Source organism: Rana temporaria, chromosome 13, assembly GCF_905171775.1.
Source record: "Rana temporaria chromosome 13, aRanTem1.1, whole genome shotgun sequence".
NCBI lineage: Eukaryota > Metazoa > Chordata > Amphibia > Anura > Ranidae > Rana > Rana temporaria.
In genome coordinates this window covers 24,138,033-24,160,590 of record NC_053501.1, presented here as the reverse complement: position 1 = coordinate 24,160,590, position 22,558 = coordinate 24,138,033, and the positions used below count along the sequence as shown (strand labels likewise).

The 22,558-nt window shown below is 44.3% G+C and overlaps 1 protein-coding gene across 4 annotated transcripts in view; it reads right to left on the bottom strand.

The window, feature by feature from the left end:
• Nucleotides 1-22,558, bottom strand: part of ATL1 (atlastin GTPase 1) — a 67,376-nt gene that overhangs the window by 27,974 nt on the left and 16,844 nt on the right. For all 4 annotated transcript variants that reach the window (XM_040333904.1, XM_040333906.1, XM_040333905.1 and 1 more), the window contains exons 3-7: nucleotides 13,743-13,990; nucleotides 12,531-12,665; nucleotides 12,341-12,445; nucleotides 11,034-11,084; nucleotides 7,663-7,719 (exon numbers count right to left, since the gene is read on the bottom strand). In XM_040333904.1, the coding sequence (XP_040189838.1) occupies nucleotides 7,663-7,719; nucleotides 11,034-11,084; nucleotides 12,341-12,445; nucleotides 12,531-12,665; nucleotides 13,743-13,990 (596 nt within the window). The remainder of the gene's footprint in view (nucleotides 1-7,662; nucleotides 7,720-11,033; nucleotides 11,085-12,340; nucleotides 12,446-12,530; nucleotides 12,666-13,742; nucleotides 13,991-22,558) is intronic.

Sequence of the window (22,558 nt, the reverse complement as noted above, 5' to 3'; positions counted from 1 at the left end):
ACGGCAGGAAACAGTGTATCCAGTGACGGCAGGGTACAGTGTCTCTAGTGACGGCTGGGTACAATATCTCTAGTGACGGCAGGGTACAGTGTCTCCAGTGACGGCTGGGTACAGTATCTCTAGTGAAGGCTGGGTACAGTGTCTCTAGTGACGGCTGGGTACAGTATCTGTAGTGAAGGCTGGGTACAGTGTCTCTAGTGACGGCTGGGTACAGTATCTCTAGTGAAGGCTGGGTACAGTGTCCCCCAATGGTGGCTCAGTACACAGCGATCCGCCGTTGAAAGGCTACTGCAGTACAAAAGTGGTTAATATGACAGTTGACAGGTTGTTAAGAAATTGCTGAAAGCAAAGAATTCTGATTTATCAACTGCAGTGATCTCTGAGTGTGGACCATGTCCCAGTCTCTCCCACCCGGGGAAGATTCCTGGGAAGAGCTCCAAAATAACTTATGATTGGAAACATATGTGACAAGGCATGACACCGGCCATCCCTGAGACATCCGAACGCCGTTCTTCATAAATAAGACATATTTGTGACATTTCCTGCCCGGATGCTGCTCCAGCTAAGCTGAGATGTGGGACAACGACACACCCAGATATATACTGTACACATAGAAGAGTATGCACTGAGCTACAAGGCTATATCTATGCAGATGAGAGTTGTGCAATGAGAATCACTTTGCATATCAGTGCTGCTGATCTCCTCCAGCCTCTTTCAGACACATCATTGCTCTGGGCCACCTTACTGCTAATGACAACGATGGACCATTGATGCACAAAGCGTCTCAGTATGGCTTTTTGTAGCACCCAGCGAATCATACTTATCAACATTATGGTCCCTGATCTCGAAACACTGATTACCCCACCCATGGTCTACATTTAAGCCCCTTTCACACGGACGGATAGAATGGTGCTTTCAGCTGCAAATTTTACCGCAGCTAGAAGCACACAATGCTTTCCTATCACACACTGCGGTTACCTGCGGTTTTGTGCGAATAGAAAAAATAGAATTTAATCCGTCCAGGTGCAATCTGGCGCAGCTATCGGCACATAACCGCAGGTAATCGCAGTGCCAGCTGCATTTGGTATGCATCTTGAGGGGGAACTGATCTTAGTCCAGTCTTAGTCCGTAGGGTTCAATATTGAGTTGGCCCACCCTACAAAGGGTGGACCAACTCAATATTGAACCCTACGGACTAAGACCGGGATGCCATTAAAGTTCATGTGTGTGTAAAGGCAGGTGTCCCAATACCTTTGGTAATATTGTGTATTTTTAAATGCGAGCAGTGTGAGTACCCAGCTGTGACCTGGTATCAGCCGCTTGCAGTCCCTCTACAGTCTACAGCATTGCTGGTGTGTGAGAGGAAGAAGCATAAGGAGCCTATCGGTTCATGTGCTGCTCCTCATTTCACTGTCCAGTCATAGGCTGCGGGCTTTGAGAAAGTGGGTTAAATGATGTTAGCCATCAGGGTGAGGGCATCAAGTGGCAAAGTACTGCAGGGGAAAACTCTGGATCAAAGCTGAATATTGAAGCAAAGTTTGTTTTTGCCATTTTATCTTTTAACTGACTGTTGATTTTTATCTTGGTGTTCTTGGCTAGCTTTTTCCTTAAATGATAGAGCCCTTTCCAACCCCATTAATTTAGATCTCATACGTTATGGGAGGAGGTGGAGCGCCATCACAAAGATAGTTCTGGAGTCTAAATATATACCATTGTATCTACAGAGCGAGGTGTTCCTCCAACACCCAGCCCGGAGTTTCAGTGTTGATAGGGAAGGGCAGTGAGCTGATCAGAATATGACGCACTCTGAAAAGTATGCAGCTGAAATATCGCTAGAAAGTCTGCTGAAAGCTGGACTCATCATCTGAGCGACACCCACATTCACAGACGCGTCTTTCTCCAGGGGAGGAAGTCGTAGCTCAGCTGTGTTTGGAAGTTGGCTGCAGCTGGAATGTCTCTATATCAGAGTCAGTGATAGAATGCTGGCAGAAAGGACACAGTATACATTGGGGGTGATTTACTACAACTGGTGCTGAAAGAATCTGGTGCAGCTGTGCAAAGCAACCAATCAGCTTCTAGGTTTCCTTGTCAAAGCTTAATCAACCAATTAAAGCGGGAGTTCACCCGAAATTTTTTTTTTAACCTTAGATTGATGCTCATTTTGTCAAGGGGAATCGGGTTCTGCTACTTTCGGAAATCGTGACGCGATGTATGCGACCGTCGGAAGCCTGTCAATCAAATAGGAACACCCAGTCCCGCAGCCCATACCCAGAAGCGGCGGAGAAGATCGCTCTCTAAAACGGTAAGTACGGCTTCGTTTTTAAAAAAAACACCCGATTCCCCTTGACAAAATGAGCATGAATCTAAGGTTAAAAATTTACTTTTCGGGTGAACCTCCACTTTAAGGACCTGAAGGATTTAAGCAGGCCATACCATTTTCGAACAAATTTTCTTTTCAAAATCAGAAAGTTCGTTTTTTTTGTGATCCGATGATGCCACCATTGATTTTCGAAATTCGGCCCACCAAACCTTCATGTTGCCGGGAATATTAGTTTCTCTCCGGGAATATTCTTTTCTCTCCGGCATTTTTTTCCTATTACATTTCTCGCACGATTCTTCCATCACTGATCAGAAAATCATTTGTTTTTCAAAAAATGTCCAACATGTCGGATTCCTCAAATTTGTTTGTCGCACGAAAATCGGCTTACGTTGTTTTCCCTGACGAGATTCTTGGCAAGAAACTCTTGCCACCCGAGTGTACAGACTCTCGTTTCAAAAGAACGGCGGTTCTCTTGAAAGGAAAGAACACGGTGACGTCATCACGTACGACGAGCATGCGCTCGTCACATTCGATGCCGTCGCCGCCATCTTGCTTCACCCTACCTATGCCGTGGAAGCTACCGCGCATGCATCTAAGTCATTTCGAGCATGCACGGGTTTCCACGGCGACAGGTAAGTATACACACTCTCGGGTTTCTCGTCGGGAAACAGGCCGACAAGAATCTCGAGGAGAAAAAAGAGCGCAGGTTCTCTTTTTTTCTCGTCGAGATTCTGGCCAGATTTCCTGACGAGAAACCTGAAAGCCTCGTACACACTAACGGGAATCTCGGCAAGAAGCAGTTTTCTTGCTGGCTTTTGCCGAGAAAACCGGTCATGTGTATGAGGCTTTAAAATATAAAAATAAACCTGGGGAGAGTTCAGTCTGATTTGCCAGCTGTGACTTTTCTGCGTCCATAATCTGGGTCTTCTAAATTCTGTGATTTTATTAAAGGGAGGTCCTTATCCTGATTACGATTATAGTTCTAAAAAATCAGAACCGGCAGAAACATGTAATCTTCCTTGTCATGGTCACACCACCAAAACACTCCGCACAGTTCCTGTCTCCTTCTGCTTCTTCGCTCTTGTTGATTTTAAATTAAATGTATCCAATTTAACTGTGCAGTTAAACAGAATTGTACTTGGACCAATTTTATTGTATTTTTTGAAAGTTTCTATATTTAAACTGAGCTTTTCTCTCTTTGTTTTTAACTAGATGTATAAATTCCTTATTTTACAAATCAAGAATTTATTTATTTGTAAACTAAAGAATTTATACATCTAGTTAAAAACAAAGAGAGGAAAGCTCAGTTTAAATATAGAAACTTTAAAAAAATACAATACATGATAAAAGATTCCCACAGCACTATGGATTTCCTAAGAAAAGAGCACAGCAGTAGTTTCCTTTCAGGCAGGATGTCTCTGATTGAAACCTTGAATGGATTCACACAAAGGTTTGGGGGAGGAGTCTTTGCATGGATCAGCTTGTAAATTTCAGCTTGAGGTATTGAGCGCTATAAACAGGCTTTTTTTTTTTTTTTTTTTACAACAAAGAAGATAAGCAGAATATGTAAAATGCATAAAAAAATTAGCCTACATCCCTACATACTGACTGCCTGTGAAGTTAAATTTGGCTAAAATAAGAAACACACACACACACATATATTGTGATTAGAAAAAATGGTCCAGCTCCACTCTACTCACAGCCCCCTTTCCAAACAAGGTAAAGCTTTAAAATATTTGTGAAAAAATAAAATCTTTTTCGGCCCTGCCCTTTTAAAATAAGCTGGAGTCCATTTATTTGGAGCTCCTTGTTTTCCTAGAAGGCAGTGGTGAGGCACTGTGACATCACCCACACCTCCAATGCATTGTGAGCCAGTTTTGTTTTTTATCCTAATAAAATTTACATTTTTACTGGAATTTGGAATTTTTAAGCTGTGTATACAGTTGCAATAAAAAGTATGTGAACACTTTTGGAATGATATGGATTTCTGCACAAATTGGTCATAAAATGTGATCTGATCTTCATCTAAGTCACAACAATAGACAATCACAGTCTGCTTAAACTAATAACACACAGTGTGCAGGCAGACTGCACACAATAAAAATGCTGCGCCTATTGTTAACAATAAATGTCCACAAGTGAAGCAGTGACACCTAGTGGTGATGACAAACTCTGCACCAAGAATTGCAGATGTCCTTACAGTTGATAATATTTAGCCAGATTAACGTACGGCGGCTTAAAGTTGTGCGAGCGTAGCGTATGTCATTTACGTTACACCGCCGCAAGTTAGAGGCAAGTGCTGTATTCACAAAGCACTTGTGTCCTAATTTACGGCGGCGTAGCGTAAATGTGCCGGCGTAAGCGCGCCTAATTCAAATTGTGAAGAGGTGGGCGTGTTTTATGTAAATAAAGCATGACCCCACGTAAATGACGTTTTGAACGAACGGCGCATGCGCCGTCCATGGACGTATCCCAGTGCGCATGCTCCAAATTACGCCGCAAAGACTAATTGGTTTAGACGTGAACGTAAATTATGCCCAGCCCCATTCACGGACGACTTACGCAAACAACGTAAAAATTCAAAAATTTTACGCGGTTCCGTCGTCCATACTTAACATTGGCTGCGCCATCTTTTTGGTGGTTTATCTTTACGTCTGAAAACGCCTTACGTAAACAGCGTATCTTTACTGCAACGGGCAAGCGTAGGTTCGTGAATAGGCGTATCTTGCTGATTTACGTATTGCAGGCGTAAATCAGCGTACACGCCCCTAGCGGCTAGCGTAAATAGACAGCTAAGATACAACGGCGCCGGCGGTCGTATCTTAGCAACATTTAAGCGTATCTCAATTTGAGAATACGCTTAAATATACGACGGCGCAGATTCAGAGTTACGACGGCGTATCAACTGATACGCCGTCGTATCTCTACCTGAATCTGGCTAATTGTCTTTTGCATCCATAATTTTATCCACCGGCCAAGCAGAGCATTTGCTCAGTAATAACACCTTAAGCTCCGTACACACGATTGGAATTTCCGATGGAAAAAGTCAGACGGACGTTTTCCATTGGAAATTCCGACCGTGTGTATGCCCCATCGGATATTCCGACGAATTCCATCGGAGTTTAGATAGAGAACATGTTCTCTTTTACTCCGATGGAATTCCGATGTGATTTTGGTCAGACAAAGGTCCGATCGTGTGTACGGGGCTTAAGTCTTGTATAATATATTGTATATTTTGATTTATTTTTTAGACTTTAGACGAGTGTGCTGTGACCGGCGGCTTCCGCGCACATGGGCAGGAGTGACGTCACACGGCTAGTCACAGAGCCGGAGTGTGCAGCCCCGGAAGGAAGACGTGCGAAGATGGATGCTGTCTGCAGTGGGACCGATGGGGGCTTCGTTTGAAAAACACACTTTGCCTTTACATGGCAGGGAAGAAGAAAGGAAGAAAAAACGAAGGGGTTTACTTCTTCTTTAACACACATTTACAAGTGTCAAGAGGTTTTTCTGTCAAAATGCCACTGCTTCTGGATGCACTGGCAGTGGGGTTCTATTTCTTCCTATAAACATTCCTGCCTCTAAATGCCTATGTATGCATGGGCACATAGGCTAACATGGAGGGGAGTTTGGTGGTTTTTTTTTCCTGCCTCTAGACACCCCTAAGAGCATAATCAAAAATGTCCGGTATGCATGAGGCCTTAGAAGAATAACTTGCGATGACTTCAGTGCGTCAACCTCCCTGGGAGGTCATCGCAAGTGGACGGGCACCCGCATGCTGGCCGGCTCCTTTTACATTATGGACGCTCTGTTTATACGAATGCTGTTTTTATTTCTTTAAAATTGTAAGTGCATATCCTTACTTTTAATAAATACTTGTGCAATACTGTATCACACTATGTGAGTATTCTTGCTTTTTGAGTATACGTCTGGTGATTTCCTCGAGGGTTTCAAGGGTATCCAGTCCTATTTTATCCAACTGGTGGATGGAGTGTGGCTGACACCTGCAGCTATCATCATACAGGCTGGTTTTTAGCCTTCCTCTGGTAAATAGGAACTCTGGGCCAGATTCACAGACAAATACGTTGCGCAGCGGCGGCGTAACGCATCCCATTTACGTTACACCACCGCAAATTTACAGCGTAAGTGCTTGATTCACAAAGCACTTACCTGTAAACTTGCGGCGGCGTAGCGTAAATCCGCCCGGCGCAAGCCCGCCTAATTCAAATGGGGCGGGGACCATTTAAGTTAGGCACGTTCCTGCGCTGAACGTACTGCGCATGCTCCGTCCCTAAAATTTCCCGACGTGCATTGCGCTAAATGACGTCGCAAGGACGTCATTGGTTTCGACGTTAACGTAAATGGCGTCCAGCGCCATTCACGGACGACTTACGCAAACGACGTGAAATTTAAAAATCGAACGACGCCCATACTTAACATTGGTTAGAACACCTAGAGGGCATGCTTAGTAGGATGCCTACTAGACTCTTGTTTGGTCAGATTTAAGTGAGTTATTCCTAAAAATTACAGGCCTACAGTATAAAACGCCAAATTTCCTTGCAAATAATGGCACCGCTTTCAGCACCTAAAATCGGAAATAATCATACCGCCAGGAAGGTTAAAGGGGTTGTAAAGGTACAATTTTTTTCCCTAAATAGCTTCCTTTACCTTAGTGCAGTCCTCCTAAACTTACCTCATCCTTCCATTTTGCTTTTAAATGTCCTTATTTCTTCTGAGAAATCTTCACTTCCTGTTCTTCTGTCTGTAACTACACACAGTAATGCAAGGCTTTCTCCCTGGTGTGGAGTGTCGTGCTCGCCCCCTCCCTTGGACTACAGGAGAGTCAGGACGCTCTCTACATTGCAGATAGAGAAAAGAGCTGTGTGTTAGTGGGCGTCCTGACTCTCCGGTAGTCCAAAGGAGGGGGCGGGCACGACACTCCACACTAGGGAGAAAGCCTCGCATTACTGTGTGGAGTTACAGACAGAAGAACAGGAAGTGAGGATTTCTCAGAAGAAATAAGGACATTTAAAAGCAAAATGGAAGGATGAGGTAAGTGAAGGAGGACTGCACTAAGGTAAAGGAAGCTATTTAGGAAAAAAAAATCCCTTTACAACCCCTTTAATTCTAATAAGTAAAGTATCAAAATCCTGCACCAATGATATCGATCAAATATTTGCATTGATTGGTTTGTAGAAGTCTCACTTAGCTCATTACATAAATATAACGTAATGGAAACCACACTTTGTACCACATTAAAGGCGTTTTTATGTTTGCCAATATCCGCCACATTAGACCCAGCGGCAGATTACAAGGTATCTATATATAGTAGATGACACACTGACCTGGAACGGTTTCAGAAATGTCTCCTCCATGGCCAGTCTGCCGTACTCTGTGAACAGCTAGGTGTAGAGAAGGAAAAAAAAGGTCATCAAATACTTCAGTTCTGTATCCAATCCACGTAACATTTCATGAACCCACACCAAAGAAAGAACCTGAGACAAACTATACAAGGTGCACCCCTAGAAATAAATTCAAATACTGTATCATCAAAAATGATTTTAATTCACTTTATTGAAACAATAACAACATACAGTATGTCTTGAGTACATGTATATAAAAAAACTGCACATGGTCCCTGACGAAGTGGTCAGCACAACAGTACACGTGGCGTTTTTACTCCATCTGTCATGTTGTATTAGATGTCATCTGTGTAATGTCCCAGGGAGGCAACATCTTTTCATTGTAGTGCAGTACAGAGACTTTTGGCATAGAGCACTGCCTTTTTCAACCCTTTTTTACACAGAGGAACCCTTGAAATAAATTTTAGGACTCAGGGAACCTCTGCCAATGTTTAACTACACTATATTACCAAAAGTATTGGGACACCTGCCTTTACACACACATGAACTTTAATGGCATCCCGGTCTTATAGGTGGATTCAGAGAGAGTTAGGCCGGCGTATCAGTAGATACGCCGACCTAACTCGGAATCTGCGCCGTCCTAAGTTTAAGTGTATTCTCAAACTGATATACACTTAAACCTAGCTAAGATACGTCAGCCTGCGCCGTCGTATCTTAGGGTGCAATATTTAGGCTGGCCGCTAGGTGGCGCTTCCATTGAGTTCGGCGTAGAATATGTAAATGACTAGATACGCCTATTCACGAACGTACGTGCGCCCGTCGTAGTAAAGATACGCCGTTTCCGTAAGAGATACGCCGCCTAAAGATAAAGATGCCCCCTAGGTGGCGTAGCCAATGTTAAGTATGGCCGTCGTTCCCACGTCGAAATTTGAAAATTTTCCGTTGTTTCGTAAGTCGTCCGTGAATAGGGCTGGACGTAATTTACATCCACGTCGAAACCAATACGTCCTTGCAGCGTACTTTGCCGCAATGCACACTGGGATATGTACACGGACGGCGCATGCGCCGTTCGTAAAAAACGTCAATCACGTCGGGTCACAGTTAATATGCATAAAACACGCCCCCCACATCCTCATTTGAATTAGGCGCGCTTACGCCGGCCTATTCACGCTACGCCGCCGTAACTTAGGAGGCAAGTGCTTTGTGAATACAGTACTTGCCTCTCTGACTTACGGCGGCGTAGTGTAAATATGCTACGCTACGCCGCCGCAAAGATGCGCGCCCCTACCTGAATCCAGCTATTAGTCTGTAGGGTTCAATATTGAGTTGCAGCTATAACCCTTTGCAGCTATAACAGCTTCACCTCTTCTGGGAAGGCCGTCCACAAGGTTTAGGCGTTTTTAAAGCGCTTTCAATTCATTTCAATGGAGAGGGGCGTTTTTGGAGCGTTTTTTTTTCAGCGCCCAAAAGCTGCTCCAAAGATGCTGCTTGCAGGACTTTTCTCAACGCCCCGCCAGTGCAACGCCTCAGTGTGAAGGTGTAAGGCGTTTTTACAGCGCTTTCAATTCATTTCAATGGAGAGGGGCGTTTTTGGAGTGTTTGTTTTCAGCGCCCAAAAGCTGCTCCAAAGATGCTGCTTGTAGGACTCAGTGTGAAAGGGTCCATTGAGATGCATGGAGAGCGTTTTATGAACGTTTTAATAGCGCTATTTTTAATGCTAAAACACTGTAAAAACGCTTCAGTGTGAAAGGGGTCTAATGCCTTGTACACACGATAGGAATTTCTGATGGAAACAGTCTGATGGAATTTTTTCATCAGAAGTTCCTATCGTGTGTGGGCCCATAGGATTTTTTTCCATCAGAGGAAAAAAATAGAACATGTTTTAAATGTTTCTGATGGAATAAAATCCTATGGGAAATTTCCGATCGTCTGTGTGGAACTCCGTCTGAGAAAATTCCTACGCATGCTCAGAATCATGCTCGGAAGCATTGAACTTCATTTTTCTCGGCTCGTCGTATTGTTTTACGTCACCGCGTTTTGTACGGTTGGAATTTTGTCTGACAGTGTGTATGCAAGACTGATGGAAGACAGCTTGACTGGAATTCTGACGAAAAATTCCATCAGATTTTAGTCCATCAGAAATTCCTATTGTGTGTCGGGTGCTTGCTGCGTTTTTTGACACATGGTTTTACTGCGATTTGCAGGGGGTTTTTTTATATATTTTTTTTTTAGCCGGCAATTTTTTTTTTGTTTTACATTTTCTTTAACAACCAACTATAAACAGGTTAAAAAATGCAAAATTGCGGCACAAACGTGGTAATTGCGTATTGCATGCAAAACGCTGCTTTTTGCGGGAAAATAAGTCCCCAACCCTTTCCAAAAACGCAGAGGCACAAAAAAGCATTGATGTCAACATGTTCCATAGGAAACCATGTTAAAAAAATTCCCTGCATTTCTGCAAAATGCACCAAAAAACACATTAGTGAGAATGGAGCCTTAGGCTGGATTCACACCTAATGCATTTTTAGTGCTTTTTGCATTTTGCCGATTTGCACTACAGTCCATTTAAAATGGTTTCCATTCGACGCATGCGAGGGATGGCGGCCGCTCGGACATGTACGGTAAGTCTGTATAGACGACCGAACATGTCCGACGGACAGGATTCCAGCGGGCATGTTTCTAAGCAAGTTTAGAAACATTTGTTCGCTCGAAAACGGTTTGGCGGGCAAATGTACCTGGAATCCTGTCCGATCGGCCGTACACACGACCGAACATGTCTGCTGAAAGTGGTCCGCGGACCAGTTTCAGCAGACATGTTCGGTCGTGTGTACGGGGCCTAAGGGGTTGTAAAGGTACACGTTTTTTCACCTTAATGCATGTTTGTTATTAAAAAAAAAAACGGAAACCTTTAGGTACACACGATCGGTCAAAACCGATGAAAACGGACTGAAGGTTTTTTTAGTATGCAAAAGCGTCGGTTAAAAACCCGTGCATGCTCAGAATCAAGTCGATGCATGCTTGGAAGCATTAAACCTTATTTTTTTTTGCACGTCGTGTTTTACGTCACCGCGTTCTGACACGATCGGTTTTTAACTGATGGTGTGTAGGCACATCAGACCATCAGTCAGCTTCATCGGTTCCTTCGGACCATTCTCATCGGATGGACTGATCGTGTGTACGCGGCCTTAGAGTCCGCTCGCCATTTTAACAATTTTGAGTGGCATTAATAGGCGCTCAGGAAACGTTAATAACGCGACCCAACCGTCTATTTTCAACTCCTGTGTGACAGAAGAGCTCTTCCAATTAAATGTACAAAGTTTCAATGTCATCCTATATCGTTGTGTTATCTTTACCTGTAAATGCTGCAGATCGTCTTCCTGAACATTCTGTGACAAGTTGTAAACCTTGAAGGTAAAACATATAGAGAACTGAGTGTCCATTTTCATAGAATAGTGTAACAGATCAGGTTACATTCATTTATGTGTGTAAGATGAAGACACAATTTTCAAAAGCTACAATTTCCAGAGTTTGTGTCACGGCCCCGCCTCCTTCCTGCTCTAACTACGAACAATCACCATTGGTGATAACTTCCTTAAAACCTCTACTTTCCGTAAAGCTTACCATACATCTTGCAACTGGTCTGTATAATGTCCTTTAGTTCTGCCAACTACTATGCAAGTTGCAAGAGCCTCCAGCTAGTCATACACGTGGCAATTTGGTAGAATAGGCTATCAATCCTCCCTGTACTGGCTTCCCCTTGGTGCCACCATCATTTTTTTTTAATTATACTGTGTGAATGGAAGCATAGCATAGTGATATCCAATTGTATATTGGATAACATCAATATGTGGCTGCTTGTCAAAATTTGACATATGGGCAGGAGTGGGTGCACGGATCCGAACGCACGCTGCATTTGGATTCACGCACCAGTTTCTTCCCGCATGTTTTAAAATGTTTTTGCAGCTGCTGCGTCTGCATCCACCTCTGTAGGCTGCCCATACACGGCCTGGGACAGATACAGGCGTGATAACAAAGGAAGCCTACAAGCAGGATGGGTGTCAGAAGGAAGCCTAATACATAATTACTCCATTTATTCTACTTTACCAACTACAATTGTCACCACCAGGCAGTGACGTAGCGTGGCTTGTCAGCGCCTGGGGCGAGGCAAGTATTTTTGCCCCCCTGACCCATGGACTTGCCTATTTTCAGCTAGCTCCAGTCTGGTCACATGATCCACTGTGTGAGACAGCGGTGGCTGTAGGGAAGAGGGGAGCGTGCTTGATAATGACTGGTAAAGCCTGGAGTGGTGACATCATGCATATGTTCCTATGTCCCATCTGTTGTTGGCGCTCCCTCCTCTCCACACTTGTGACAGCGCCCCTCTAACTTTTGCACCCAGGGCGGTGATCCCCCTTGCACCCCCCACGCTATGCCACTGCCACCAGGACAAATTATCCCAATGATTCCCTAGAGTGTTCAACACTACAAAGTTTTAAAAAACTTTTATCTATATATACATTTTACATTGTAGAAATGGATGCTAACAGTTACGAGATCACTGAGAAATGTGGTCTACTGTACGTCATCCTTGTTTTAACTGACATAATACGGTAGTTATGGCCATTGAATGACGTTCTCTTGGAGTATAAAAAAGTCACACCTGAATAGAGCTGATCATGGTGCTGAGGGCAAACACGGTGGCTGAGTCCCTTAGGGTTGACTGGCTGTCAAATGTTCCTTGTGTGTCCATCAGTAACACGGCCACCTGAAACATTAACATTAGTCGTTAGAATCTCTCTGAATACTTCCTCCAAAGTCAACAAGGGTCATCTGTGACACCCAACCATTACCGTTTTCCCATCTGGCTTTTCCACCAAGAAGACTTCGCTCCATATCTGGATTCCGGTGGTCTCCCGCTCAGATCCACCCCTCCAGGAGAAACCAGATAGCGGTTCGTTATAATCACCAAGCCAGTCAACAGGTTCCTGCAAATGGATAAATATACACATTGTATGTTTTTAGGATCTATAGATCAATCCATATGGACCTGTGAGACACAATAGGAAAATAAGTTGAAGTCAGACTGTATTTAAAGGACAGCACAGTGGCTAGGTGGTTAGTACATCTGCCTGGCAGCACTAGAGTTGTGAGTTTGAATCCCAAATATGGAACTACCTGCCCAGGTACTCCAGTTTCCTCCTACACTCCAAAGACATGCTGGAAGCCTAATTGCCTTCTGTCTACATTGGCCCTAATGTATGAAAGTTAGTTAAGGACCTTAGATTGTAATGCTGGCCACAGATGGTTTGAATATTGGCCAGTTCAGCAGGAACTGGCCAAGATTTGAACCATGTATGGGCAAGCTGAATGTATCAAGTTAAAACTTGGGTACAACTAGCCTGATGGCTTTTACTTGCAATTGTCCTGTGGACAGATTCTCCCACCTGAGCTGTGGATCTCTGAAGCTCCTCCAGATGGGCCTCTTGGCTGCTTCTCTGATTAATGCTCTCCTTGCCCGGCCTGTCAGTTTAGGTGGACGGCCATGTCTTGGTAGGTTTGCAGCTGTGCCATACTCTTTCCATTTTCGGATGATGGATTGAGCAGTGCTCCGTGAGATGTTCAAAGCTTGGGATATTTGTTTTCAACCTAACCCTGCTTTAAACTTCTCCACAACTTTTTCCCTGACCTGTTTGGTGTGTTCCTTGGCCTTCATGATGTGGTTCGTTCACTAAGGTTCTCTAACAAACCTCTGAGGGCTTCACAGAAATCTGTATTTAGGTGACTTCTAAATTGGTTCCACTAGATTTTAGGTGTATGAGATTAAAGGGGGCTGAATACAAATGCACGCCACACTTTTCAGATATTTGTACAAAAAATTGGTAAACCATTTATCATTTTCCTTCCACTTCACAATTATGTGCCACTTTGTGTTGGTCTATCACATAAAATCTCAATAAAATACATTTATGTTTTTGGTTGTAACATGACAAAATGTGGAAAATTTCAAGGCACTGTATGAAAGCCTATGTTTAAGGGTAAGTAAAGTGAAAACATTTACGTACCGTTTTGTACATGTACCGCAGCATAAAGTCCATGAGGAATGACTTTCCTTTCCTAAATGCTCCGGCTACGGACACGGCTACAACCTCCTTCTCCCTCACGGACTCCGAAAGCAAGATGCGGTTTAATGCCCCTTCATCCAACTCAAAGGAATGGTCGTCTTTAACGACCAGGACCTGCACTGGGTGCGCCTTCTTCTCACATTCCTCCTCTTCTGAGCTCCAGTCATAATTGCGATCAGTAAATCCACCTGCAGGCAATAGGAGACAGCACTAAAATATACTTCAACAAATTACATGTTCACTTATTAACACCCTCCCTACCGATTCATTGTAAACTGACATCGGCGTGAACCCTCCCTCCGGATGGATGTCATATGACATCCTGAGCTTCCCGAGCGGTTAGGGGGCGTGCGCACGCCCTTCGCATCGCTCAGGGCCCGGTGCGCATGCCCGGCTGCTGCGATATCTGCCGGGGACCCGCGATTGCCTGCAATCACGGCAGGACCATGGATCTGTGTGTGTAAACACACAGATCCACCTCCTGTCAAAGGAGAGGAGACCGATGTGTGTTCCCAGTACAGAGGAAACACAGATCGGTCTCCTCCCCTTGTGAGTCCCCTCCCCCCACAGTTAGAATCACACACTAGGGAACAAATTAACCCCTTGATCGCCCCCTAGTGTTAACCCCTTCCATGCCAGTCACATTTACACAGTAATCAGTGCAGTTTTATAGCACTAATCGCTGTATAAATGTGAATGGTCCCAAAAACGTGTCAAAAGTGTCCGATATGCCGATATGGCCGTAGCAATGTCACGGTCACAATAAAAATCGCAGATCGCCGCCATTACTAGTAAAAAAATAAAAAATGACATAAATCTATCCCTTATTTTGTAGACACTATTAGCTGGATTCAAGTAGACGTGCCTAACGTTAGGCAGGCGTAGCGTATCTCATATACGCTACGCCGCCGTAAGTTAGAGAGGCAAGTGCTGTATTCACAAAACACTTGCGTCCTAAGTTACGGCGGCGTAACCTCTGGGTCACCATTATGAGCGCAAGAGGATAATTGCATGTTGCCAGCATCCTAGCAAGCAGCTCAGTAATGCTGTCTTGTGTATAGAGGGCAACATTACTAATCTGTAGTGAGGACAAAGCACCTGGTATGTGGTACCTGATGCTGTATGAAGAGGCCACCTCTCTTTGCTTCATTGACAAGCATGCCCCTGATCACAATCAATTGTCAGTTTTTTAAAAACTAAATACCTTTTTAACATTTTTTCCATCCTTTTGTGCCGATATACTCCTGCAGCCTCTTTACATTTCTCAGGCTGGGTCCCCGATGGTGACATTAGTAGCCAGTACAGTGTTAAATGACCACTTATAGACTTCATTTGAAGAGAATGTGGTAGGATGACAACTCAGAAAAAGGATTGGGAAAATTGGGGGACAGGGGGCAGAGGGTTGTCACCTTATAACAGGAAGGACCTTTATGGCAGGATTACCCAGTATCATTTTAATAAAAGCTGCAAATTTTAAAAAGACTGAAAAATCACTTTTGAGATGACATTAACAGTTTAAAGTGTATATGAGATTTTTGTAATCAGATTTACATCTACTTTAACCACTTCGATACAGGACATTTTCACCCCCTTCCTGCCCAGACCAATTTTTAGTTTTCAGCGCTGTCGCACTTTAAATGACTATTGCGCAGTCATGCAACACTGTACCCAAATGAAATTTTCCAAACAAATAGAGCTTTCTTTTGGTGGTATTTGATCACCTCTGCGGTTATTATTTTTTGCGCTATAAACAAAAGAAGAGCGACAATTTTGAAAAAACACAATATTGTTTACTTTTTGATTTAATAAATATCACAATTTGAAAAAAAAAAAAAAATTCCTCAGTTTAGGCCAATATGTATTCTTCTACATACTTTTGATAAAAAAAATCACAATAAGCGTGTATTGATTGGGTTGCGCAAAAGTTATATAGCCAGATTCAGGAAGAGTTACGCCGGCGTATCAGTAGATACGCCGTCGTAACTCTGAATCTGCGCCGTCTTATATTTAAGTGTATTCTCAAATTGAGATACACTTAAATCTAGCTAAGATACGACCGCCGGCGCCGTCGTATCTTAGCTGTCTATTTAGACCGGCCGATAGGGGCGTGTACGCTGATTTACGCATTCTAGATACGCCTATTCACGAACGTACGCTTGCCTGTCGCAGTAAAGATATGCCGTTTACGTAAGGCGTTTTCAGGCCTAAAGATATTCCACCAAAAAGATGGCGCAGCCAATGTTAAGTATGGACGTCGGAACCGCGTTGAATTTTAAATTTTTTACGTCGTTTGCCTAAGTCGTCCGTGAATGGGGCTGGCCGTAATTTACGTACACGTCGAAAGCAATGAGTCTTTGCGGCGTAAGTTGGAGCATGCGCACTGGGTTACGTCCATGGACGGCGCATGCGCCGTTCGTTAAAAACGTCATTTACGTAGAGTCAAGCTTTATTTACATAAAACACGCCCACCACGTCACAATTTGAATTAGGCGCGCTTTAAGCTTCACCCACAGCTACCCGCTGGGTTACTTGGACTCTCAGCAACCCACTGTACTTATCTTTAAGCTTTACTCACAGCTTCTTGCTGTATTCCTGGATGAGTCTCTACTGAAACTTTCCCACTTCACCGTCCCTGGCTGGTGAAGCATCTGCATTGGTACTCCTTCAGAACTCCATCCCTTCTACACTTGCCTCCAGCAACAAAAGTGGTTGTCTCTCTGGTAACTGCTTCACCTTTGCCTCCGGAAACAATCAGGCTCCCCTCGGGCCAAGCCTCTTTACACATGGTTAGGCTTCAGGCCTACACCTCTGCTGCTACTCCACATGCACCTACCCAGGCTGCAGCCCGGGTGGAAAGAACCCCTGATCACCCAAATCCTTCCAAATAAATAAATAGACTATCCCAGCATGCTCAGCGGCCAAAGAAACTACTGCTGATTGGCTGAGACAACATATCTACTCATAACCTGAATTCACTGTAATTTATCATCCTAATGCCAAAGGCAACAGTGCCACCTATTGACAGAAAAGAGAGAATACAATTAAACTCAAGCTTAGGAGAAAAAACAGTTGATCAAAGACTACAAATTAGCCAAGCTGAATACCACCTAGTACAACTAAATTTGCTAGCAGCCCTGTTTAGGACAAGGATGATACATAAAAAAAAAAAACACTACTGACACTGTCCACTGCTCTACTGACACATCCAGCCATAACCGTCCACAGCCCTGTCAAAAAAATAAAATAAAAATAAAATTGTAAAAATCCACTGCCATCACAAAATGTTTGTAAAAAAAATACCAAATAAAATTGTAAAAAGATAATAAAAAATAAAATAATAAACCAAAAAAAATTACACTGGGGTAGATTCAGGTAGCAATTGCGTCTGCGTAACCATAGTTACGCAGCGCAATTGCTTAGTTGCGCCGGCGTATCGAGTGCTCCTGATTCAGAGAGCTCGATACGCCGACTGCAGCCTAAGATATGACTGGCATAAGGCTCTTATGCCATCGTATCGTAGGCTGCATTCTTACGCTGGCCGCTAGGTGGCGTTCCCGTAGTGGTCAGCGTATAGTATGAAAATTACATACTAACGCCGATTCACAACCCTACGCGAGCCCTGCGTACGCAGTTTACGTCGTTTCCGTTCGTCGGGTTCCGCGTAAGGCTGCTCCTGCTATTAGCAGGGGCAGCCAATGCTACGTATACCCGTCGTTCCCGCGTCACGAATTTAAAATTTAACATCGTTTGCGTAAGTGAATCGTGAATGGCGCTGGACGCCATTTACGTTCACTTTGGGAACGCGCCTAATTTAAATGATCCACGCCCCCTACGGGATCATTTAAATTATGCGCCCTTACGCCGGGCAGTTTTAAGGAGCGTCCGCGCAAATTACGTAGCTACTGCTTCATGAATGAAGCGTAGCGCAGATAATTTGCGTAGGCGCAGGGTAAAAACGGTACGCTGCGCCTCCGTAAGAAGTGCGCAGCGGTACCTGAATCTACCCCACTGTCTATTGCTCTACTGACACTATCCACTGCCCTACTGAAACCACCTTGCACATACTATCCACCACCATATAGTCTGCACTCCTCTCCCTAAACTGATCATTATATTAGTGTCACTGTTGATGTCAGTGTCAGTTAAGCCAGCCAGCCATAGATGATTAAAATCTTGCCTTGTTTACCAGGGACATGCTAAGATTTGAACCATTTATGGGTGCACCCCTGAACTCTGCACATAGCGCACCTCTGCGCTTCTTTGGTGAGACTAAAATACAAAATATATTTAAAAAAATTCTCTATCTTATCTTCATTTGGTACCAAGGGCCAGATTCACGATACAGATATGACGGCGTATTTTCTGATACACCGTCTTATCTCTTGTCCTATCTATGCGGCTGATTCATAGAATCATTTCCGCATAGATAGCCCTTAGATCCGACAGGTGTAATTGACTTACACTGCCGGATCTTAGGATGCAATACTTCGGCCGCTGCTGGGTGGAGTTTGCGTCGTTTTCCTGCGTCGGGTATGCTAATGAGCATTTACAGCGATCCACGACGGTTTTCGCGTTCGTTACGTCGTCGCTAGTAATTTTTTCCCGTCGTAAATTTACACCTGCTTTAACATGCCTTAACTTTAGTCGAGCCATGTTAAAGTATGGCCGCCGTTCCCGGGTCGAATTTCAATTTTTTTTTGTTTTGACGTCCGGGAATACGCCGTTCTAAAAAATGACGTCACATCGCGCAAAGCACGGCGGGAATTTCTAAACTGAGCATGCGCAGTACGTCCGGTGCGGGAGCGCGCCTAATTTAAATGGTACACGCCCCATTTGAATTGGGCGGGCTTGCGCCGGACGTGTTTACGATACACCGCCGCAAGTTTGCAGGTAAGTGCTTTGTGGATCAGGCACTTACACTGAAAACTTGCGGCGGTGTAACGTAAACGGGTTACGTTACACGGCCGCAATTGTACGAGAATCTGGCCCTCTTATCCCAAATAAATTCCAAGAAGTATTTTTTTTTTATCTCATGGACGAAATATGAGAAATAACGTACAGTACATGACATACAATCATTCCATAAAATAGATGGAATAAAATAAAAAAAGATATAAATCCCTGGATTCATTTTAAAAATCTGGTCACCTTACCATTGTCCCCAGCATGGGCGTCCGCTGAAATTTTTTCAGGGAGGGGCGCTTCGGCAGCGGCGATACACAGTCGCAGCTAAAACGATGGTAAAGCGCCACTTTACCGATAACGCGGCCAGCTGGCAGTGTGAAATAGCTCTTGGGATTATTCAGCTTCACTCCATGCCCATATACATATAGCCTAGAGAATGAACACACCCCCTTCAGCACAGATGGACTCCCCCCTTCAGCACAGACCCCCTCCATTCAGCACAGATGGACCCCCCTTCAGCACAGACCCCCCATTATGCACAGATGGACCCCCCTTCAGCACAGACCCCCCCCATTCTGCACAGACCCCTCCATTCAGCACAGATGGACCCCCCTTCAGCACAGACCCCCCCATTCTGCACAGACCCCTCTATTCAGCACAGACCCCCCCTTCAGCACAGATGGACCCCTTTTAAGCACAGACCCCCTTCAGCACAGATGGACCCCCCATTCAGCACAAACCCCCTCCCCCATCCCATTCAGTACCTCAGATCAGCCATCAACGCAGCACAGGCAGTGCAGGTTCCCTCCCCCTGTGTACACATAAACACTTTAGGGGAGGCAGCTTCACTCTGCTCACTGTGCCTGTGTGACATCCAACCCGGGACCGCTCAGACAGCCTGTGGCCACAAAACTCTCCAACACCTTCTCGATTTTCCAAGGGGGGTCAATTGCCCCCCCTTGCCCTATGGAGCGGATGCCCATGGTCCCCAGTACAGTAGAATAGACCCGGGCCTATTGAACCAGAAGAGCCAGTATGGTCAGTTATTGGGCGAGCTGCGACATCTAGTTCTTCAGCAGCTGCCTGACCCTGTTTTGCCCGTCATGCACGTAAAACGCTGGCCCTGCCCAAGTTCTTTTGGACCCCTACTGGGTTCTGTAGTGTAAAATAAATTATTGATGTAATATAGGGCACAGGGGGAGGCAATGATAGTTATAGCACAGCATGCTACTTTGTGTGCATATTGCAAAAATGTTTATGTGAGGAACTGCAGACTACATAGCAAAAAGGATTTTCTGCAATGCTGTAGACCCACCCAACATGACACATTCCAGGAATGTAAAAACTAATGGATTTTCCACACAAAGGTGGCACTGGCTACAATTACTGGATAATAAATGAAGGAGATGGAGGTGGGGTGGAGCAGATAATGGAGGGAGCATCATGATTGTATGAGCCAGGATGGATGGATTGAGATTTTCCAATTTAGCCTGGGCCAGTGATGTTCAGCCATACATCGGTTCCCTGTTATGGTAAAGCACGGCTCCCAATGGTCCCCCTGTCCTTCCTTCCTCTTTGTTTGGTCTAATGCCAATAAAATGTTTCCTACATTTAACTCTCAACCTAAACCTTTGTATATTTTATCATTGTGTAGCACTGCTCCCTTGGGGGTTGCTTAGAATTGCGTGTTCATCTGCACCACTTTGATCCTATGAACTTTCCAGCCCTCCTGACACTCTAGGTACAGATATGCTGACTTCCCACTGACCAATAATATAAAGAGCATCCTTCCCACTGACCACCAATGTAAGGAGCATTCGTCCCACTGACCACCAATATAAGGAACATCCTTCCCACTGACCACCAATGTAAGGAGCATTCTTCCCATTGACCACTAATATAAAGAGGATTCTTACCACTGACCACCAATGTAAGGAGCATTCTTCTCACTGATCACCAATGTAAGGAGCATTCTTCCCACTGATCACCAATGTAAGGAACATTCTTCCCACTGATCACCAATGTAAGGAGCATTCTTCCCACTGATCACCAATGTAAGGGACATTCTTCCCACTGATCACCAATGTAAGGGACATTCTTCCCACTGATCACCAATGTAAGGGGCATTCTTCCCACTGATCACCAATGTAAGGAGCATTCTTCCCACTGATCACCAATGTAAGGAACATTCTTCCCACTGATCACCAATGTAAGGAACATTCTTCCCACTGATCACCAATGTAAGGAGCATTCTTCCCACTGATCACCATTGTAAGGAACATTCTTCCCACTGATCACCAATGTAAGGAGCATTCTTCCCACTGATCACCAATGTAAGGAACATTCTTCCCACTGATCACCAATGTAAGGAACATTCTTCCCACTGATCACCAATGTAAGGGACATTCTTCCCACTGATCACCAATGTAAGGGACTATTCTTCCCACTGATCACCAATGTAAGGAACATTCTTCCCACTGATCACCAATGTAAGGGACTATTCTTCCCACTGATCACCAATGTAAGGGACATTCTTCCCACTGATCACCAATGTAAGGGACTATTCTTCCCACTGATCACCAATGTAAGGGACATTCTTCCCACTGATCACCAATGTAAGGGACTATTCTTCCCACTGACCACCAATGTAAGGAGCATTCTTCCCACTGACCACCAATGTAAGGAACATTCTTCCCACTGATCACCAATGTAAGGAGCATTCTTCCCACTGATCACCAATGTAAGGAGCATTCTTCCCATTGATCACCAATGTAAGGAGTATTCTTCCCACTGACCACCAATGTAAAGGGAAAATCCTCCCACTGACCACCAATATACGGAGTATTCTTCTGACAGACCACCTAGGAATTGGTACAAGGCCTTTAAGGTAAAAAGGTTGATAAAGGCTGGTGTATTGTGTATGACATTTCCTAAGCTACTTTGTGTTTGGTCATAGCAGATCCTATTAAGATGCAAAGCAAGAGACTTCAGCCTTTTGCTGTGTATTACGTTGGAAGAATTGGAAGAAGTGTTTAAGTTGCAGAGTTCTAATGCAAAAGTTAACGTTAGAAAACAACGCTCATCAACATGAGCCCTAAAGAAAGCTGATTTCTGATTGCTTCAGATTTCTTCGTGTAATAGCCTTGCACTTCTACGGAACTCATATGTGGCGATCTGTGAGGATAAGTCCAAGTCAAAATGATTTTCTGAATTAGGTGCTTTATGTAGTAACACTTTCTTAGGAAAAACTAAACTTGCTTCCCCACAATCACCAATCGGATTCAAACTTCCATGACCGATGCTGATTGGTTGTTGACCCAGAGATGCAACAGGAATTTGGGGGAGTTACAGTAGATTGTAAGCTCTAAGGAGCAGGGCCCTCTGATTCCTCCTTTATTAAATTGTATTGTAACTGTACTGTCTGCCCTCATGTTGTAAAGCGCTGGTGCAGTTCTCACTGGACCAGGTGTCCCCACTGGAAGATTTCTCTTCACTTCTTGTCCTGGTGACAAAATGTGGGATTTTTGTATCCATTATTCCTGTGACAGTGACAGACAAAGACAATGGGCCAGATTCTTAAAAGGCTTACGACGGCGCAACGCCATTTGCGCCGTCGTAAGTCCTAATCTGGCCCGGCGTATCTATGCGACTGATTCTTAGAATCAGTTACGCATAGATATCCATTAGATCTGACAGGCGTAAGGCTCTTACGCTGTCAGATCTTAAATGCAATTTTTTTTCCCGCCGCTAGGTGTCGCCTCGTCGTTTTCCCTGTCGTCTATGCAAATTAGCTATTTACGCGAGATTCCCGAACGTACGCGCGGTCGACGCAGAGAATTTACGACGTTTCC